Raw genomic sequence first — 18,091 nt, forward strand, 5'->3', positions numbered from 1 at the left:
TCACGACCTTGTGCTTGGATATTACAGAATCAGCATAACTCAGTACAAAGTAAAATATTCACATTATAAACTCGTGGTAATGACACAGTTTACATGCAGATCTATCCCAGATTATTGTCTGCAGACAAAACAAAAGTAAGAATAAACAAAAGCCTTTTTTGGGGGGGTTATTATTTCGTTTATCCTGCAGGTTGGACCTGGAACATAACGACGCGGTTTGCCATGAAACATTTAAATGAAATAGATTTGCATGAAAAAAAAAAAGTAGGTGTGCTTGGACTTTGCTGTGGACATCAGCAGCAGGAAGCAAGGATAAAAGCGAAGCAGCAGCACTTGGAGGTAATGCTACAGCAGCAGTTTTTCTTTGGGTGTTTCTTTTTTTTTAAAGCTGAACTTCAAACTGTGGGTTAGTGATGTGACATGACTGAAAGGCTCAGGTGAGAATGTGCTTCGGCTTCTTTCCTTCTTCCGTTCATGTTCACTTCAGCCAGAGAGGTGCTACTATGCACGGTGTATGAACCAGAAGGAAGTTGGCTCGGTGTTTGGAAGCTATTGTTACACTTACAGCAGCATAATGTGTTGTTTCCAGCTGGATTCATATTATTTCAGCTCACCTGTCTGGTATCGGAGCTTCATATGAGGTGTGTGAAAAGGGGCGGAAAAAGGAGAAAGTAGTGCGCCTATAAATGAGCCTGCAGGAGCCCAGGGACTCTGAAATAAAACCAGACTAGTGCAATTCAAATGGATAGATAACAACGATCCATTCTGTAGTGTTACACTGCATTTATCTCGTTTTCTTTGTTTATCTTATTTTTCTTCATGATTATTACCAGATGGATGCAGGTGAAGGCAAAATTACAACCTTTAAATGGGATAAGGAGGATTTGAAAAGTCAAAAAAGAACAACAAAGAGCCAAGGTGCTCCCAACCTGTGGAAAAAATGTCACGGCATCAGCGGTTATGTTAGAGACATGACTGTCAAGACTGCTTTGGTGCTCTTTCAAACAGGTGGTGTTGTCATTGTGCCATTGAACAAATGCTCATTCAATGGGGCAGCTCAGTTGGAACTGAGAATTTTTCACCAGTAAATGAGGCAAAGCGGCAGTTGGATGCAGAGACAACAGGGAGGGCAGAGAAAACTTAGAGGATTTATATCACAGTGAAGGAGAAGTCAGACGTTTGCTTCGTTCATTGTGGTCATGAATGTCAAGGTAATTTGGGGCTTTTTGTTATTTCTTGAGCTGTTTCTTTTTCCAGGGTGGAATGATTGTACAGCATACGACTTTAATAACTTAAAAACAGGAATTGGGATTTTCTCTAATCCACACACAGTAACAACTATATGGTATACACAGGATCAATGATGTAGATACACTCAAATCTTTTAATGATATTAGTAATAACTGGTAGTTTCTGTTTGCCAGCATAAAGCGGATTTATTTGACATCTTGATGCATGCTCAATCATCCAGGTAAGTAAATCTCCAAAAGTTGATTCTGTTCATCTGGACTTTTGGAGATTTATTTGACAGCACTCACTGGGTGGACCAATACTCAGGACAATTAAAAAGTTCAAAGAACTCAGTGAATATCTAAAAAGGAGAAATGTAGGTTTGCACAAATTGGGAATATGTCTTGGAATAATTTCTAAACAACTACAGTCAAGTTTTACATCTACATCCTGCTCCAAAAATCGACACGTTCAAGTTTGACCTAAAATTTGGAGCTGCCCACGTGGAAAAGCCAAATGCCTTCTGGAGAAAAGTTTTTTTCATGGTCAGACGAGACCAAGATTGGACTATTTGGCCACAGTAACAAGAAATACGTTCAGAGGAGTAAAGGTGATGTTTTCAAACCTGCTTAACAGCAGCTGTACCAAATGTGAATCATGGTGGTGGTAGCATCATGCTCTGGGGCTGTTTTGCTTCCAGTGATACTGGTACATTGCACAAAGTGGATGGAATAATGGAGGAGAGGACTACTTATTTTTCAACTTCGCCTCAAATCAACAGCTACATGGTTGAAACTTGAATACAGCAGGGTGCTCCAAGAGGACAATGATTCTAAACACACATCAATATTCGTTTTGAAATGGAAAAATCAGGATAACATTAAGCTTCTGGGCCTCAGCTCTATTGAAAATTTGTGGACTATGCTTAAAAGCCAGGAAACCAAACAATTTAAGTGAACTCTATCAATTCTCCTAAGAAGAGTAATCAAATGTCCAGCCAGAATAATGCCAGAAGCATCTGCTCGAGATGCAACTTGCTAAGGGACATTTAACTTAATATTGCATACTTCAGGATTAATGAAAATCCAAAATAAATTCAAACCCGTGCACCCAGTTCTTGTTTTTTAAGATCATTAAAGATGCTGTACAATGTTTTTACCTTGGAAAGAGATCAAGAAATCATTAAAAGCTCAAATTACCATGACATTCACAATGACTTCCACTGTAGCATAGCAAAATAAATAAAAATATAAATAAAACTCCTTTTCTCCACTTGTAGTTATGCTCCTACTTCTGTTTTTTTCTGTTTCTTCTCTAAAATTCATCTTAGGATTTGGTGAGTGACAAGCATCTGTATTATGTTGTCTGTGGTTTACTGAGTATAGACACCTGAGGCCAGCACTATGGCTTCACTGAGGCTAACAACAGCGATCAGGCTAAGCGATGACACAAAGGCAGTCATCAACTCCCAATCTCACAATGACGCTTTCACATGAAAGAGGCGGTGATGGTGGAATATGACCAAACACAAACAGGGACGTGTCTGCTGGCAGCATTGCGGCTCATATTACAAAAGAAAATACAACTTTTATCTTTGAAAATTTTTAAGAGGTTAAACACAGTGCAGGTTGGAAGCATGTAGCATGTCTATCCAAGCGGAAGCCAGGAAGAAAAACTGAAGAAAAAAAATGCCATTAAAACAACAGTGAATCTGGCAAATTAGAATAAGTGAAGAATGGATCAACCATCCAGTGCACAACAGAGGTGTGGAAGAGGGTGGAGCCAGGGTGGAATGGATGGAGACAGGTGTCAGGGTTCATTTCTGTTAGCAGGATCACAGCAAGAGTGAAAGGGAAGGTTTACAAGGTGGAAGTGAAACCTGCAAAGCTGGAGGTGACCGAGTTGAAGATTTTCACTGGGAGTGACAAGGATGGACAAGATTAGAAATGAGTACATCAGAGGGACAGCTCGGGTCAGGCTATTTGGAGACAAAGTTAGTGAGGCAAGTCTGAGATTGTTTGGACATGTGCAGAGGAGGGATAGTGGATATACTGGACATGGAATCTTGAATGTGGAGGTGCCAGGCAGAAGGAAACATGGGAGACCACAGACAAGATTTGTGGATGTAGTGAGTGAATGATCTTTCTGAAGAGCTGGCCAGGTGGCAGAGATTCAACCACAGAATGGGGTGTGTACTGTCCTTAGTGATACTGTCTGCTTGCCTTTTCTCTCCATGATGATGGCACAGATTGAGTCCAGATGTGGGAGCTTCATCTCAACAATGTGCTTTGCCATTTTCACCACTTGGTGAAGATCTTTCAGAAGTGCAGATGGCATACCACACTGGTTCACCATTTATCAGGATGGATTCCAGTGTACTCCTGTTAGAAGTTCAGTTTCTGAGGAGGCCTGGCCTGCTGAGGAGTATGCTAGGAATAAGATGAGACGGAGGCAGATGAGCTACCATGGCAACCCCTACAGAGACCATATGAAAGAAGAAGAAGAAGAAGAAGAAGAAGAAGAAGAAGAAGAAGGTCAAGTAATGACTAAAACCTAGACTTTAGGATTTTAAAGCAGGTACTCTGCTTTAAAATCATATATTGCAATTTTATAGGGAAAAAAGTTAAAAACTGGAAAGTATATCAGAAATACATTAACTCCTGTGATTTTGTGTTTCTTGATCAATTCAGCTATGGTGCTCAAAGACTTTAGATGCTTTAGATGCTCTGTGACCATATTGGTGTGAAGTGACTACCGGGTAAAACTAAAAAAAACTGAAGTCAGTTATCCTGTTTTTTAGTTCAAGGCTCCGGCTCTGTGTGAACTATCTCTGTGTGAACTATCTCTTGAATGAAAGGCAAACCGTTAAAACTATGACATGTACTTCCTCTAATGACACATTGGTGTCGCTGTTTGTAGGACGTGGAACAGTTTTTTGGACGCTTATTGGTCAAAAAGCCGTGGCGTCACTTCTCTCGTTCTTTTCGACCACCGCCATAGTGGGGAAAGGACTGTGGAGAAAATGGTAAATAGAAAATCTACAAACATCCGAGCTAGCATGGCTTATTAAAGTTCCCCGAAACCTTAAGCATTTAAAACTAAAATTATTGTCACGATAACAATGTGTATGTTATACGAAAAAAATGAGATGGAGCATATTAAAAGTGCTCAGTGATGCTAGCCGGTACGGTGGTTCTGCGCATGCTAGCGGCCAGCTTGTTTATTTTAGCACTGAAAGCTTTAAAAAATTAGTTTTAAACCAGAAGCATTTGGTTAAAGATGTATATACTTGGTGTTTTAAACGATTGTGCTAATACGGTGTCTTTTACGTCTTCCAGTCGTCCCACAAGACTTTCAGAATCAAGCGCTTCCTCGCCAAGAAGCAGAAACAGAACAGGCCGATTCCTCAGTGGATCAGAATGAAGACCGGCAACAAGATCAGGTGAGCTTACCATGACTGATTTTACCTGCCCTGTGCATCTTGTAAGGCCGAGAGCTGACGGTATACGGGTTCCCACATTTGTACACGTTATTGTAGTCATGTAATCCACCTCTGTTCAGTGCTGCAGGCTTATGAGAACCAAGACAGAAAAGGGAAAGATGATTTTTTTTTTTTTCAAAAAAAAGCTGTAAAGTGTCTAGTTTCAAACATTCTTTCAAGCTGCATATGACCATTTAAGATTAGTATATTTATTTTCATCATGTCTCCCCCACCACTGGAATCCTCTGCCTCATCCTTCTCACCCATAAACATGCTTATTTGTTCCCAACTCAGAATCCGTCAGACCAGATTGAAAGAACGTTTAAGTAACATCAGGTCCATTAGAACCTATTCCGGTCAGCTGGTTTTCAGGGTTTTCCATTGGGTCATAGTACCTGATAGCAGGTACTTTTTCAATACGTACTTCGCCAGGGTCCAAGCGATCTGAAAAAGCAAACAACCCCACACATATTAGGTGGCGCTGTAATAGAAAACGAGTCACCCTGATCAGAGTAGGTACTAATGGGAAAAGGGCCAGTCACTTTTTAGGTTTTATACCTTTTTTTAGGACTCCTTGCTGTCCACATCAACAGCTTTGTCAGTCAATGTAATCATTTGATTGTTGTGTCCTGCACATCCCTGCTTCCTTTATTTTCCATTTGTGAATTCATCAGTTCTCTGTAATCCAGTCATAAGGCAGGCAAGGGGAGAGGAGAGATTTGAATACTCTTGCATGAAGTGCGGCCTCATTGCCGTTTAAGGAGAGAAAGTTTCTAGTTAATAATAAACTTTAAATAAATCATTTAGTTTTGCTGTGGAAAAAGTAGAAGTGTATGAATATATTTAATATTCTGTAAATAAATAAATAATGATAATTCACTTAAGTCCCGTTCAATGCTAGATTAATTTTATTGTAGCATTTTAATGCATATTGCAGCCATTGTAAAATGAATGTATCTTTGAAGCTTATAATGACCCCGTTGAGGCTGCTGTAGCTGGTGCAGCAGTAAGTGATGTAGCTGATGTTGTTGGTGAACTTTGATATCACACTGTATTCTAGGGCTGTTCGATATAACAATATATATCGGATGACGATGTAAAAACGTCTATCGTTTCATTTTACGCTATCGTTTGTTTCGTGGTGTCGCAAAATAAACTGTTTACAACAATATTTTTTCATGGTTTTGATGGTCACTGTAGTGACTATATTCATTTGTTAAAGTTCTCTCTTTCTCTTATATTTAATATAACCACACTACAGACGGACAAGCGACTGTTTTTATGCGTTGTCATTATCAACAACGACGGTAAAACCATCGCGTGTCCGCTTGTTTATTTTCCACATAAACCTTTTCACAATAAAGCTCAAGATCCTGTTGAGACTTTTCAAAATAAACCGAATCACGTAAAAGAGTATGCAGAGTATTTACAGATGAGAAGCAAAAAAAGAGCCGTCAGGTGCTAAAAAATAAACCTTAGACTCAAACGTTAGAACAGGCTTTCCCCCGCAGCACGCCGTGTAATAAATACTCACAAAGCAAACGGCGGCCGTTACAACTTATGTCTAAAAATGTATCGTTTCATGCATCAGTTAAAACACTCGACTCCAGCTACATGACGCGCAGCTGGAAACACTTCACGCAAGTCGAGCTGCCCGAGATTCACAGAATTTACAGAAAATGTTAAATTTTCGTGATTTATATCGTTATCGGGACAATATAATTCTTATATCGGGATATGAGATTTTGGTCATATCGCACAGCCCTACTGTATTCCTAATATTTCTAGCACAGTGTATATCATCGGAGATGCCTTTAAGCCTCTTTTCCCCTTGTTGCAGTGGTTTTGAATTTAACTTGTAAATTTGGTGTCGAAAATATTTGTGCTCATGAAATTTCCTTAAAGGTGGAAATCAGTAATTCCACCGTGCGGGTTGTTAAGAGTACTGCAGGGAGGATAGATTAATTTGAAAAGAACTCCATAATTTCAGGTTTTTGTGATGTCAGCGTTGCGATTAGGTGGTTCACAGATGGCTCAAATCTTAGTGAAGCTGAGTGTCTGTTTAAATGGGCTGTCAACATTCAGTTTCATTGCTGAGCTGCACGTGTTATCAGGAAGTGCTGACGCACCTGAGTGTAATTGCAGGGAGGAACATCATCTCATGTAAAGCAGGTCTGCAATTGCAGCACTTAGTTACAGTGGAGTGCTGTCATTAACCCTGCTGAGAGCATGTTTCTGCTGCAGAGCTTGTTCTCTCACTTGCTGTGCCGGTGATGAGGAAACTCTGTAGCCGAACACTAATGACCGATCTGCTGTTCTTTGGCTCCGTCATCTTGTATAAACTCTGTGGATGCCATGATTGCCATGAATACTGCAGTGATTTAGTGCCTGTAAAAAGTGACATTATTTCTAATTATCTCTTCAAAGGGGAATTTAAATTCACTAAATCACTATAGGGCTTTGTATTGATTTATAATATTTATCACACTGAAGAATACACAATGTACATGCTGTGCTGGAGAATCTGAAACTAGACGCACATCAAACAACTTTGCATACTCTGAACCCGTGAACCAACGATTCATTTGAATATTTCCTTGGTGTGGAGCATTATTAAGGAAGCTCTCACCACTCAATAGAGACTGTTAAAGCTACTATTTACATGGTTTTGACCACTTAAATTGTTGTAAAACCATCTTAGTGTTTTGAAAGCTCATGTGATGCAAGAGATCTGACACCATGGGAGACTGTTCTCATTACCCAATGATTTGTGATGGACTAATCCTTGCTCAATGAACATTGGATGATCCTCCTTTGACTTAAAAAAAAAAAAAAAAAAAAGAAGACCACAAATAATGAACTTTTAATATGATCTGAAACTGGTTGTTGAGCCCAAAACGTAATCTTGCAAGGCTTTACTGAGGTCACAGACGTTTGTCTTGAGTTTGAAAAAGACCTTTAGTCTTCTTGTGAGCAGAAAAGTACTCTCCTTGTGGTCATTTAAAGGATTGCAGGTTTAAGGTACTTAGCTTCACTTTTCAGTACCTGAAGCATTTTTCCACGTTTTATACTGTCTGCCTGTGAGTTTGACTTTTGTGAAAACTTGCATACCCCCATTTTGCACACACATAAATTAACTTACCAAAATAAATCTCTTTAAAGGTATACATTTATTAGGAAGAGCACATGGTTAGGTGCATTTAGTAATCCATTAAGTGTTCCACGGTGGCAGGTTGTACTAAAATCACATTTATTAGCTACACTGGTGTTTGTTTTTCCTGCTATAATAAGCTCCCCCAAAAAATTCAGTTTATTTGCAGTTTGACACCAAGTAAAACCATCAGCAACAGAGATAATATTAGCCTTTTATGTTTTTGTACAGAGAGGTTTTAATTCTTTCCACTCAGGGTTTGACAGCGTGACAGTTTAATAGTTTGCCAACATCAGAATCTCAGTGTTTTCCTCCTGACGGATTTATTTTTTGTTCTTTCATTTTAGGTACAACTCCAAGAGGAGACACTGGAGGAGAACCAAGCTTGGCCTGTAAACATGAGGCTCTGTGGATCCCAGCATCACAACATGCGCCAGGAACTCCAGCTGATGGACTGACTGCAGGGGACAAGCCATGTTATCTGGAGCAGGAATCATTTTGTACAGATACTCTGGTTATACTCATGTTTGACAATAAAAGATCATTGATCAAATGTGAAATGCTTGAGTGGCGTCTTTTTCTCTCCCGCAAAGTGTTTACTTTTCTCAGGAAAATCAAATATGTAGAAGCTGCCATGCTGACACAGCTCGGCAAAAAGAAGCACTTGGACTGAAAGGGGGTTTGTGTTTGACCACACAGCTAACACTCCTGAATCACAGTTTCATGGAAAACTGTTCACTTGCTGTTTAGTGTGAATTTGACTTCTGACTTTGTAGTCTTTGGAATAAATACCAGAGGTATTAAAGGAAGCCTCAATAAGCAGCAGGATGAACTAGGAAAAAATGATTTCAGAGCTCATACACTGCAGGGAAAGCTCCTACACAGCCAATTACTAATATTGGAGTTGACACAAGTAGCGCAAATGAGTCTGGGCAGGAAGCGGGAAAAGTCCATTAAAAGCAGCTTATGAAAGACAAAGTAACACTTTAAAGTTTGGCTATTTTACTGAAATTTCTTTAGAAATCAGTCATGTAAACACTGCTGGTCTTGGATGAGTGAAGCACATCCACCAATATAAATGGGTATTTTGTTTCTGGAAAGCATACTTGAAAAACTGCACATTCTTGCTGCCTTAACATTTAGCTTGATCTTTACCGCTTGAATAGTCACCACTGCCTACAAACTAGCCTCCTTTCACTGTCTTCACGACCCCTTCTGAAACTAACATAAAAATAGTGGAGTGATGATGCACATATTGGAAAGTATGTGTCATCCCCCACTCATGTTTTGCTTCCAAGCAAAGGAGGAAAGGAGGGCAGCAGCTTTTTTAGAGACCCAAGCCTCCAGCCGCTTCTCCTCTTAGTCCGGTCAAAGTGCTTCACTTCCTCTGCCTCCACAGCATCGTCCTCTTCACATGCGGTCAAGTTCACTGCGCCAGCGCAGTTGTTGTTGCCGTTCTTGTTGACGTTTTGCGTGCATCCCCAGCTGTGCTCTTCATCCCAGGCCCCCAGCAGCTCCTTCATCTCCGGCGGGGCGTTTTCCCTCAGATACTGCCAGGGCCTCTTTCCGTTGTAGTCCATTGCGTCCACGTTGGCATTGAAAGCTCCGACCAGCAGCTTGATGACCATGTACTGACTGTGCATGCTGGCGAGGTGCAGAGGCGTGAGCCCACCGCTGCCCTTCAGGTTCACGTTCACGGGGATGCCCTCGCTTTGTGCGTAGCGCAAAAGTTTGATCAGAGTCTCGTCCTGTCCCCTCTTGGCCAGCCAATGCAGGACCGAGTAGCCGCTGATGAAATCCTTCCTGGTTAATAGCTGGGGGTCCTCTGAGATAAAATCCATGATGATTTCATAGCTGCCCTCCACCGCTGAGAGCATCCACGCGTGCTCCATCGGATACAAAGCCCAATCCGTGTCCTCCTCGCCGGAGCGGCTGTAATTCTGCGAGGACAGCACGCTGCTAAACCCGCTGTTGGACGAGTTCCCCAGAAGCAGTTCCTTCAGGTACTTTTTACGCATAGCGGGTGTGATAGACTCCCTCTCCGGAGCGGCGCTGTCACAGACTTCTTGCTGCCTCTGCAGCCTCGTCCTACGCTGGAAACCCCCGGGCACTGGCATGGGCATGACCTGCATGCCGTATCTGGACACTCGCTCCACAACGGTGCCCTTTTTAGACCCCCTGCCGCCGTGGGCGTCGGTATTGCTGACAGCTGGTTCAGACATAGCTTCATCCGAGCTGCGCCCAAGCATGTCTGAATTCTTCTGCAGAGCTCAAGGCTACTTCCTTTTTATTTAGACAACACCCGAAGATATGTCAAATTATAAACATGAAACCATTTCCTCCGCTTGACTGGACTCGGTCCCCTGTGTAAGGGAGGAAAAAGCTCTTTAAAAACATTTCAGCTAACGCGATTATTGGCGAACACAGAAGTTCCTCATTTTGCCATGTTAAGCCAAACCTACGCTTAAGTTTCCGTCTAAAACGGCTGCCACTCACCTGTTCTGCACTCAAACCGCACACACCGACTCTTCAGGTGTGCCACCCAATAGGTGATCTAAAAATCACGTAACACGTCACGAGTAATTTTAACCGTTCATCCCCCAAAAAGTTACGTGACGCAGATTATTCTTAGTCTTGCAAGAGGAACCGAGACAAAGTCCACTCATCTCCCAATAGCGGGAAACCCTCACATGACCACTGATGGACTTTAAAAGCAGGAAGTAATATCCGGCATACTTTCATGGCCAGTCACCAATTATAAAGTGGAGCTCCAGCACATAAAACACACCATGCACGATTTAAAAAAACAAAAAAACAAAAACAACTTTATTTCAATTAAAAGCAGACAAAAAACACAACTTTAATCAGTATCAGGTTCTGGAGGAAGCTCCACTGTTAGCTCCTCGAGCGTCTGAAGAAAGGCATCCAGCTCCCCACGGCAATCTGAAGAGAGATACGGGGAATTTAATCATACAGAAGGTTAATGATACCTGTAGTTAATTATACCAGGAGATTCAAACTTGCACTTCAGCTGCAAAGATACAATTACAGTTGCTTGATAAAAGTAGTTTTATTTGAGGGCTGCATACCATTTATAAATCCCAAAGTCCTAAATTGTACATCTAATCCATTAGAGCAGAGGTTGAGAAATTGAGAAAGTAGAGTGTCAAATTGAGGGCCACATAAATGCCATGTTTGTAATGTCTCATTCCAGAGTCTGTTTATAGTGGCAGCTGTCACTTTTGTGCTTGTGTGTAGTTTTAACCGTTTTTGAGGGGAGGTTTCTTGACACTAGGTGCACTTGTCAGAGTTGGGAAGATTTAATTTGCTACGATGGAACAGAATTTAAATTTGTTTTTACTCTTGCAGTTAACAGCCATCACAGGGTACGCCATACTGCAAGACAGAACCAACATGATGAGATGATTTTGGGCTGATAGGAATTAAACAGCTTTCCAGGAAGAAAGCTCTGGGAAAACCCTGTTTGTTTTAGAGTGACAGACAAGAGAGCCCAGGGGTGACACTGAAGAAAATGTATTAGTCGTATTTCCCAAAGGCTCCTGAATCATAGCTTAGGAAGGCACTAATATCCTTGCCCTAATTTTATGTTGGGCAATACTGGCCCTGCTGACAGTAGCGTTTATGTCAGAGGCTGGTATTTGGTTCAAGTCATCAATTTTGCACAGGTAAGAGGCAAAATGTATTCAAGTGTAAAAACCACCAATGCATCTCCAGCATTACGTGAAGTGAAAATGAACTGTACAGCCACATTTCTTTCCTCGTTGGGCCCCTTGTACTACACAGAGCCCAGCCCTGTTCCCTAAGGCATGATTTGAGCTTATACAGGCAACTTCAAACTTCCCGAGTTTTCTGTGTTATGTCACCATGGTAACTTATGCTGTAGAGCAGGTTAAGTCTGTAGCAAATTCTCTGGAAAGTCATCACCATTCCTGGAAGACACCTTAGACCTGTGATAAGAATCTGCATTTGTCACAGGTTCTTAGGATTTAAATTTATTCCTCAGTTACCGGTTTCCCTTTGGCCAATAAAAACCCTTTCATTGTTCTATAAACAGTGATCTAAGAAAAGGACACCTAATTTTAATCAAATTCACTTCTTACTTCCATTCATCTTTTCAGACTGTTCAACACCAGAGCTGCCACAGAGACTAAAAAGCCATCTCGTGCACATCTAAACATTAATTTAATAACAGTTGCAGTCTGTTAAATTCTGCTATGCCTTAAAGACAGCTGTGATACTGTTTGTCTTAACTGGCATTTATTATTCTCACCTTTCCTTCCTGGCTGTAATAAAGCAGTCATTTCAGTCTTGTCCGATTTAGACTACTGCAGGAAATCCACGTTGTTACTTATGATTTGACCACAAACCCCTTTTAAGCCATTTACATCATAGCCTTTTACGTAACCTGATGTACACCTCCCGAGAAATGCAACTACACCTCAGGCTGACCTAACCTGCAATGACCAAATTATGTTGGAGGCTACGGTGTATGGTTGAAAGGCGTTTCCGGTTATGTCGCAAGTTATGACAGATTTCCTGCAGTAGACCAAATCCGGGATTACTGACCAGAAGTCCTTAACACATTCAGGGTTTAATGCGCTATTGTGCCATGCTTCTCTCACACCTGTATTGTGCGCTTAATCTCCCCCCCCCCCCCCTTCAGTTTTATCTTTCCCTGCAAAATCAGTTGCTCTGCAGCCAGCAGACTTATCTAAAATAAATAAAGGAAGCTAGGAGAATGACTCATTTAGGTGAACTAAACCTTACAAAGCTGCTTTGTTAGAGTGCAGCAATATGCATGATTATTATTAACCACTGCAGTGGTTCTTTGAATAAACCAGGTGCTTGAAATAGGGTTCTTTGCCCCTGACCAAAAGTTGATACCTGAATGTTTCAAAGTCACAGCTGGTGGGTTTGGGAGTGGTGCCAGCTCTTCAAAGTCATCCTCACACATATCAGGTACTTGTGAGAAACAGGCGAGTCCAGGTAAAGCAAGTTTACTTAGAGGAATCAAGTCTTCAGGTACGTCATACCTCAAGTACTCTGGAAATGCAAATAGAAAACAAGGAAAGGTTGTTGAGGAGATCCATGGAATTGAAAATTTTTACCTTTTGTTAAGGTTACAAGCTAATACTTCTATCACAAAATGGGACAAGTGGTTTCCAAATAAAGAACTTTGTGTTGACAAGATTGATTGTTAGTTAATTTACAAACCAAACAATCAATCTTGTCAACACAAAGTTCTTTATTTGGAACACAGTTCTACAAGAAAGATAAGTTACTGAGAAAGTGGTTGTGCTTAAAGTGCTGCACTGAGCTGAAATTTAAAACGTCAAGATATTTTAAATGAAATTTTACATTAAGTGCCTCAAAGGCTTCAAACTGAACAGCTTGATATATTATGGACCATCTTCCATTGCAGTCACATGCCCCTCAGATGGTCAACTCCAAATGCAGTATTGCCAGCCATGGTCTTTCCACACTCATGACAGTAAATGCACTGGATCATGTTGCCAGCTTTGAAATGTATACACTTTCCCCATTTTACTATCAGTGGGCTCTGGCTCAGTTGATCGTATGTGGCTAATTATCTGATGCCATCTCTGGACTAGTGTTAGACAGGAAAGTTATCAATAGTTCTTTTCATTTTTTCCCCTCATTGCCCACAGCTATAGTGGGGCAAAAAAGTATTTAGTCAGCCACCGATTGTGCAAGTTCCCCCACCTAAAATGATGACAGAGGTCAGTAATTTGCACCAGAGGTACACTTCAACTGTGAGAGACAGAATGTGGAGGAAAAAAAAAAAAAAAAATCCATGAATTCACATGGTAGGATTTGTAAAGAATTTATTCTTAAATCTGGGTGGAAAATAAGTATTTGGTCACCTCAAACAAGGAAAATCTCTGGCTCTCACAGACCTGTAACGTCTTCTGTAAGAAGCTTTTCTGTCCCCCACTCGTTACCTGTATGAATGGCACCTGTTTGAACTCATCATCTGTATAAAAGACACCTGTCCACAGCCTCAAACAGTCAGACTCCAAACTCCGCCATGGCCAAGACCAAAGAGCTTTCGAAGGACACCAGGAAAAGTATTGTAGAGCTGCACCAGACTGGGAAGAGTGAATCTACAATAGACAAGCAGCTTGGTGTGAAAAAAATCAACTGTGGGAGCAATCATCAGAAAATGGAAGACATACAAGACCACTGATAATCTCCCTCGATCTGGGGCTCCACGCAAGATCTCATCCCGTGGGGTCAAAATGATCATGAGAACGGTGAGCAAAGATCCCAGAACCACACGGGGGGACCTGGTGAATGACCTGCAGAGAGCTGGGACCAAAGTAACAAAGGTCACCATCAGTAACACACTACAACGGCAGGGAATCAAATCCCGCAGTGCCAGACGTGTTCTGCTGCTGAAGCCAGTGCATGTCCAGGCCCGTCTGAAGTTTGCCAGAGAGCACATGGATGATACAGCAGAGGATTGGGAGAATGTCATGTGGTCAGATGAAACCAAAGTAGAACTTTTTGGTATAAACTCAACTCGTCGTGTTTGGAGGAAGAAGAATACTGAGTTGCATCCCAAGAACACCATACCTACTGTGAAGCATGGGGGTGGAAACATCATGCTATGGGGCTGTTTTTCTGCCAAGGGGACAGGACGACTGATCCGTGTTAAGGACAGAATGAATGGGGCCATGTATCGTGAGATTTTGAGCCAAAACCTCCTTCTATCAGTGAGAACTTTGAAGATGAAACGAGGCTGGGTCTTCCAACATGACAATGATCCAAAACACACCGCCCGGGCAACAAAGGAGTGGCTCCGTAAGAAGCATTTGAAAGTCCTGGAGTGGCCTAGCCAGTCTCCAGACCTCAACCCCATAGAAAATCTGTGGCGGGAGTTGAAAGTCAGTGTTGCTCGGCGACAGCCCCAAAACATCACTGCTCTCGAGAAGATCTGCATGGAGGAATGGGCCAAAATACCAGCTACTGTGTGTGCAAACCTGGTAAAGACCTATAGTAAACATTTGACCTCTGTTATTGCCAACAAAGGTTATGTTACAAAGTATTGAGTTGTGTTTTTGTTATTGACCAAATACTTATTTTCCACCCTGATTTACAAACAAATTCTTTACAAATCCTACCATGTGGATTCATGGATTTTTTTTTTCACATTCTGTCTCTCACAGTTGAAGTGTACCTCTGGTGCAAATTACTGACCTCTGTCATCATTTTAAGTGGGGGAACTTGCACAATCGGTGGCTGACTAAATACTTTTTTGCCCCACTGTACATCCACTTCTACTGGGCCTAAGCTACTCAACTTTTTTTTTTTTTTTTTTTTTTTAAAGTTGGACCATTGAGAAATTAGGACGCATGTGCGACCAAATTGGTTGCACTCTAGAGCCTTGTATATGTCTCACCCACATTTGTATACATGTGGTCAATTCATGAATACAATGCTGTGTTTTCACTACTAAAATTGCCTCAGTCGACTGCTTCCTTCTTTGGTCTTGGGGGAAAAAAAGAAAAAGAAAAAAAGAAGTGTAAAACCTTCATTAAAAATAATTTTAAAACACATTTTAAAAGCCACATCATGGCCTTATTCAAGTACACCCGAATCATATTTTGATTTCACAAGTTTGAGGCAAACCTTCCGATTACTTAACCAAATCAAATTAGCTTCAAATGAAAGCATAAACTTGTGCTACAGTGCAGCAGCATTTTAAAATTGACGGGTCAAATATGCAACAACTTTCCAAATTCTGCCTTACTGTTTTTGCCCTTTTAAAATAACCACCAAGCAGAACTTGACAATTACAACTTATAGCATCAGTTACCTAGTGGGTCATAAGAGAACAACTTCTCAGTTTCTGGATACTCCACATTGGCTTGAGGTGCATTTTTGGCTTTTGTTTCCTCAAGGCAAACTGGTGGCTGTGGCAGAGAAAAATCAAATAAGTCAGAATACAGCCAAGCATTTAGTGTATACTTGAATAATTATATAGTCCAACCTGTTTTAGGAGTTTCTTCTCTTGTTTGCTGATGGCAGGGGTCGAGACTTTTACGTTAAGGCAGCCGAAAGCCTTACGTCCAGATGGCAAGGGGGTGCTGAATGGTTTTGTAGGAGATTTGACTAGTTTCTCTGAATGCAGGGACAAAAATGTTAACGTGGCACCTATGCAAACGTTATCAGTGTTTCAAGAGCAGAAAAAAAAGAAAGTCGACCAAAGACATAATTTTCATACCTGGAGCAGACTGAAGCCGCTGCCTCATTTTCTGTGTAGGTGCATGGAGACCTGCATTTTCCCGCTCTGCAAAGATTATATTGGCCATCTGAAAACAAGAAGACACTGGCTACTGCAGCTTTATGTAGGGAGAATTTCTATAGCAGTGTTTAATACATTACAGCAAAGAGTGCCTCTTAACAGGCTAGCCCTTTTCTTGCTTTTGTCATGTAGTACTAAACTGAATACAATCAGCATTTGTATGTGTGTGAATGAGACTTTCCCCAAGTAAAGAGTTGGGTGAGCATCAACTCCTAATAGCCAACTGCTTTAAGTTCAGTACCCTTTTATGAATACAGTGCTGGAACTAATGGCAAGTTTGGCAGCATTACAGGCTACAGCATTGTTGCAGCAAACATAATATGCTTCTACTCATCATACCTTAAAGACCTCTTAGCACCATATTTCAACAATGCACTTCACTCCCAGAGTGCAGGCTTAATTTCAGTTCCTAGAGTTTCCAGAAGTAGAATGGGAGGCAGTGCCTTCAGCCTGCTCGTACTGAACCAGCTTCTACTTTGGGGTCCGGAAACTGACAACAGCTCTGTTAAAAGTTAGGTGTAAATCCTTTTTCTAAAGCTTCTAGTTAGAGTTGAGGTGACCCTGAGGTTCTGCAACATACATCAGATTCATTCATCTCCCTCTAAACTTCCAACAAGTTGCAGCAGATGGTTTCTAATGCAATTATAATTCAAACCAAAACAAATAAAAGTCTGCAAAATAGAATGAATTTGGAAAGTAAAGCACTGAAAGGAAAGACCAAAACAAATTGGTAAAACTAGTCAATTTATTTTAGCTCAGTGTAATGAAAACAGTGAGGCCTGCTGTGATGTACAGTTTGGAGATGTTAGCAAAGGAGGTGTCAGGGTTATTTTCCCCCCACTGGAAGTGATCTGGATGGACAGGACCAAATGAGTATATCAGAGGGACAGTTCAGATGGAACAATAGAGTCAAAGTTATAAGGCTGAGACGGTTTGGATACTTGCAGAGGGTTGGTTTGACAGGGGAGCATGACAGGGATACTGAGATTGTTGTGGTGGTCTTTAAAAGGGAGCAGCACAAAGAGAAAACACTTTGGGACAATTTGTTATTTACATTAAATTTCAAGTAACTGCATAGCTCGGGCGGACCCTTTTAACCATATGATTGAAAAACAAACTCAAATCATTTTCCCAATCAAAATAAAGAGTGCTGCCTCCTAGCGGCTTTTCTTTTTAAAGGAAAAAAAAGAATTTGTTTGATAAAGTAGAAATAATATAGCATCGATTAACATTAGATGTAGTGTTCACGGGTAAACTCATTAAGGAAATGAGTGACTCCTTGTCTCCAGTTTATGCAAATACATACGAGTACAAACTGATGTTATTGGATGCCAAACAGCAACACGTAGTAGTAAGTTTAGTAAAGTTAAGCAAAACACTTCCACCATAACGAATAAAACTTCTGGTGAACAGAAAAGGTTGATTTTGAGGTAGTCTTAAAACAAAAGGGAGATACAGAATCAAAATGTTGCTTTAGTGCGCTAACTAGCTAGCACGCTAGCTCACGTCATTGACAAAGCGTCTTCGCCATTTAATAAACTTACCGTCGCTGCTAATAAAGTCAACATTTGCTTTAACAGACCGTTAACACCAACATTACCTCAGTCCTCTGTGATAGTCGCCGCTAGCTGCTCCCAGATCACAAACTTGTTTTGGTACGAAAACTTGTACAGCTGCTACCGCGAATCGTTTTTAAATTCACGGTCCACCTCCCATTGGTCGATGTAGCACACATGACTTGAAATGGGCGTTACGCTAAAAAAATAAATATCTGCCAACAGAAATGCTTTAATATTGCTATCATATTTATATCATGCACGGCACATATTTATAATCATGTATTAATTAATGGTAAAACAACAATAACCCTAAATCAATT

General features: G+C 41.0%; 3 protein-coding genes and 1 non-coding gene across 4 annotated transcripts; 2 read left to right on the forward strand and 2 right to left on the reverse strand.

Annotated features, from left to right (window-relative positions):
* Positions 1–405: 405 nt before the first annotated feature.
* On the forward strand, positions 406–8,422 carry rpl39 (ribosomal protein L39). The gene is made up of 4 exons (XM_080289526.1): positions 406–437; positions 4,150–4,255; positions 4,569–4,672; positions 8,210–8,422. Exons 1-4 carry the CDS (start codon positions 421–423, stop codon positions 8,256–8,258), a joined length of 276 nt encoding a protein of 91 aa, XP_080145652.1. The 5' UTR covers positions 406–420; the 3' UTR covers positions 8,259–8,422.
* LOC113009628 (small nucleolar RNA SNORA69) lies at positions 6,877–7,011 on the forward strand. The gene has a single exon (XR_003270219.1). It is a non-coding gene; the product is annotated as a small nucleolar RNA SNORA69 (small nucleolar RNA).
* Positions 8,076–10,554, reverse strand: sowahd (sosondowah ankyrin repeat domain family d). Its single transcript, XM_026145993.2, has 2 exons — positions 10,359–10,554; positions 8,076–10,225 (listed from the first exon to the last, which is right to left on the reverse strand). The coding sequence occupies exon 2, from the start codon at positions 10,109–10,111 to the stop codon at positions 9,143–9,145; it is 969 nt and encodes a 322-aa protein (XP_026001778.1). The 5' UTR covers positions 10,112–10,225; positions 10,359–10,554; the 3' UTR covers positions 8,076–9,142.
* A 105-nt stretch (positions 10,555–10,659) lies between these two features.
* pttg1 (PTTG1 regulator of sister chromatid separation, securin) lies at positions 10,660–17,953 on the reverse strand. The gene is made up of 6 exons (XM_026146002.2): positions 17,813–17,953; positions 16,132–16,219; positions 15,898–16,028; positions 15,724–15,820; positions 12,768–12,926; positions 10,660–10,805 (listed from the first exon to the last, which is right to left on the reverse strand). Exons 2-6 carry the CDS (start codon positions 16,217–16,219, stop codon positions 10,723–10,725), a joined length of 558 nt encoding a protein of 185 aa, XP_026001787.2. The 5' UTR covers positions 17,813–17,953; the 3' UTR covers positions 10,660–10,722.
* Positions 17,954–18,091: the final 138 nt, after the last annotated feature.

Source organism: Astatotilapia calliptera, chromosome 2 (genome assembly GCF_964374335.1).
Source record: "Astatotilapia calliptera chromosome 2, fAstCal68.1, whole genome shotgun sequence".
NCBI classification, from domain to species: domain Eukaryota; kingdom Metazoa; phylum Chordata; class Actinopteri; order Cichliformes; family Cichlidae; genus Astatotilapia; species Astatotilapia calliptera.

Excerpts from the sequence above, each read along its gene's own strand:
- rpl39 (XM_080289526.1), top strand. Across the intron at positions 4,256-4,568 it reads AAAGGACTGTGGAGAAAATG|TCGTCCCACAAGACTTTCAG; the intron begins GTAAATAGAAAA and ends TACGTCTTCCAG. Across the intron at positions 4,673-8,209 it reads AAGACCGGCAACAAGATCAG|GTACAACTCCAAGAGGAGAC; the intron begins GTGAGCTTACCA and ends CTTTCATTTTAG.
- sowahd (XM_026145993.2), bottom strand. The coding sequence starts at position 10,111 with ATGCTTGGGCGCAGCTCGGATGAAGCTATGTCTGAACCAGCTGTCAGC.
- pttg1 (XM_026146002.2), bottom strand. The coding sequence starts at position 16,219 with ATGGCCAATATAATCTTTGCAGAGCGGGAAAATGCAGGTCTCCATGCA. Across the intron at positions 12,927-15,723 it reads GTTCTCTTATGACCCACTAG|AGTACTTGAGGTATGACGTA; the intron begins GTAACTGATGCT and ends TTGCATTTCCAG. Across the intron at positions 10,806-12,767 it reads TGTGACTTTGAAACATTCAG|ATTGCCGTGGGGAGCTGGAT; the intron begins GTATCAACTTTT and ends ATCTCTCTTCAG.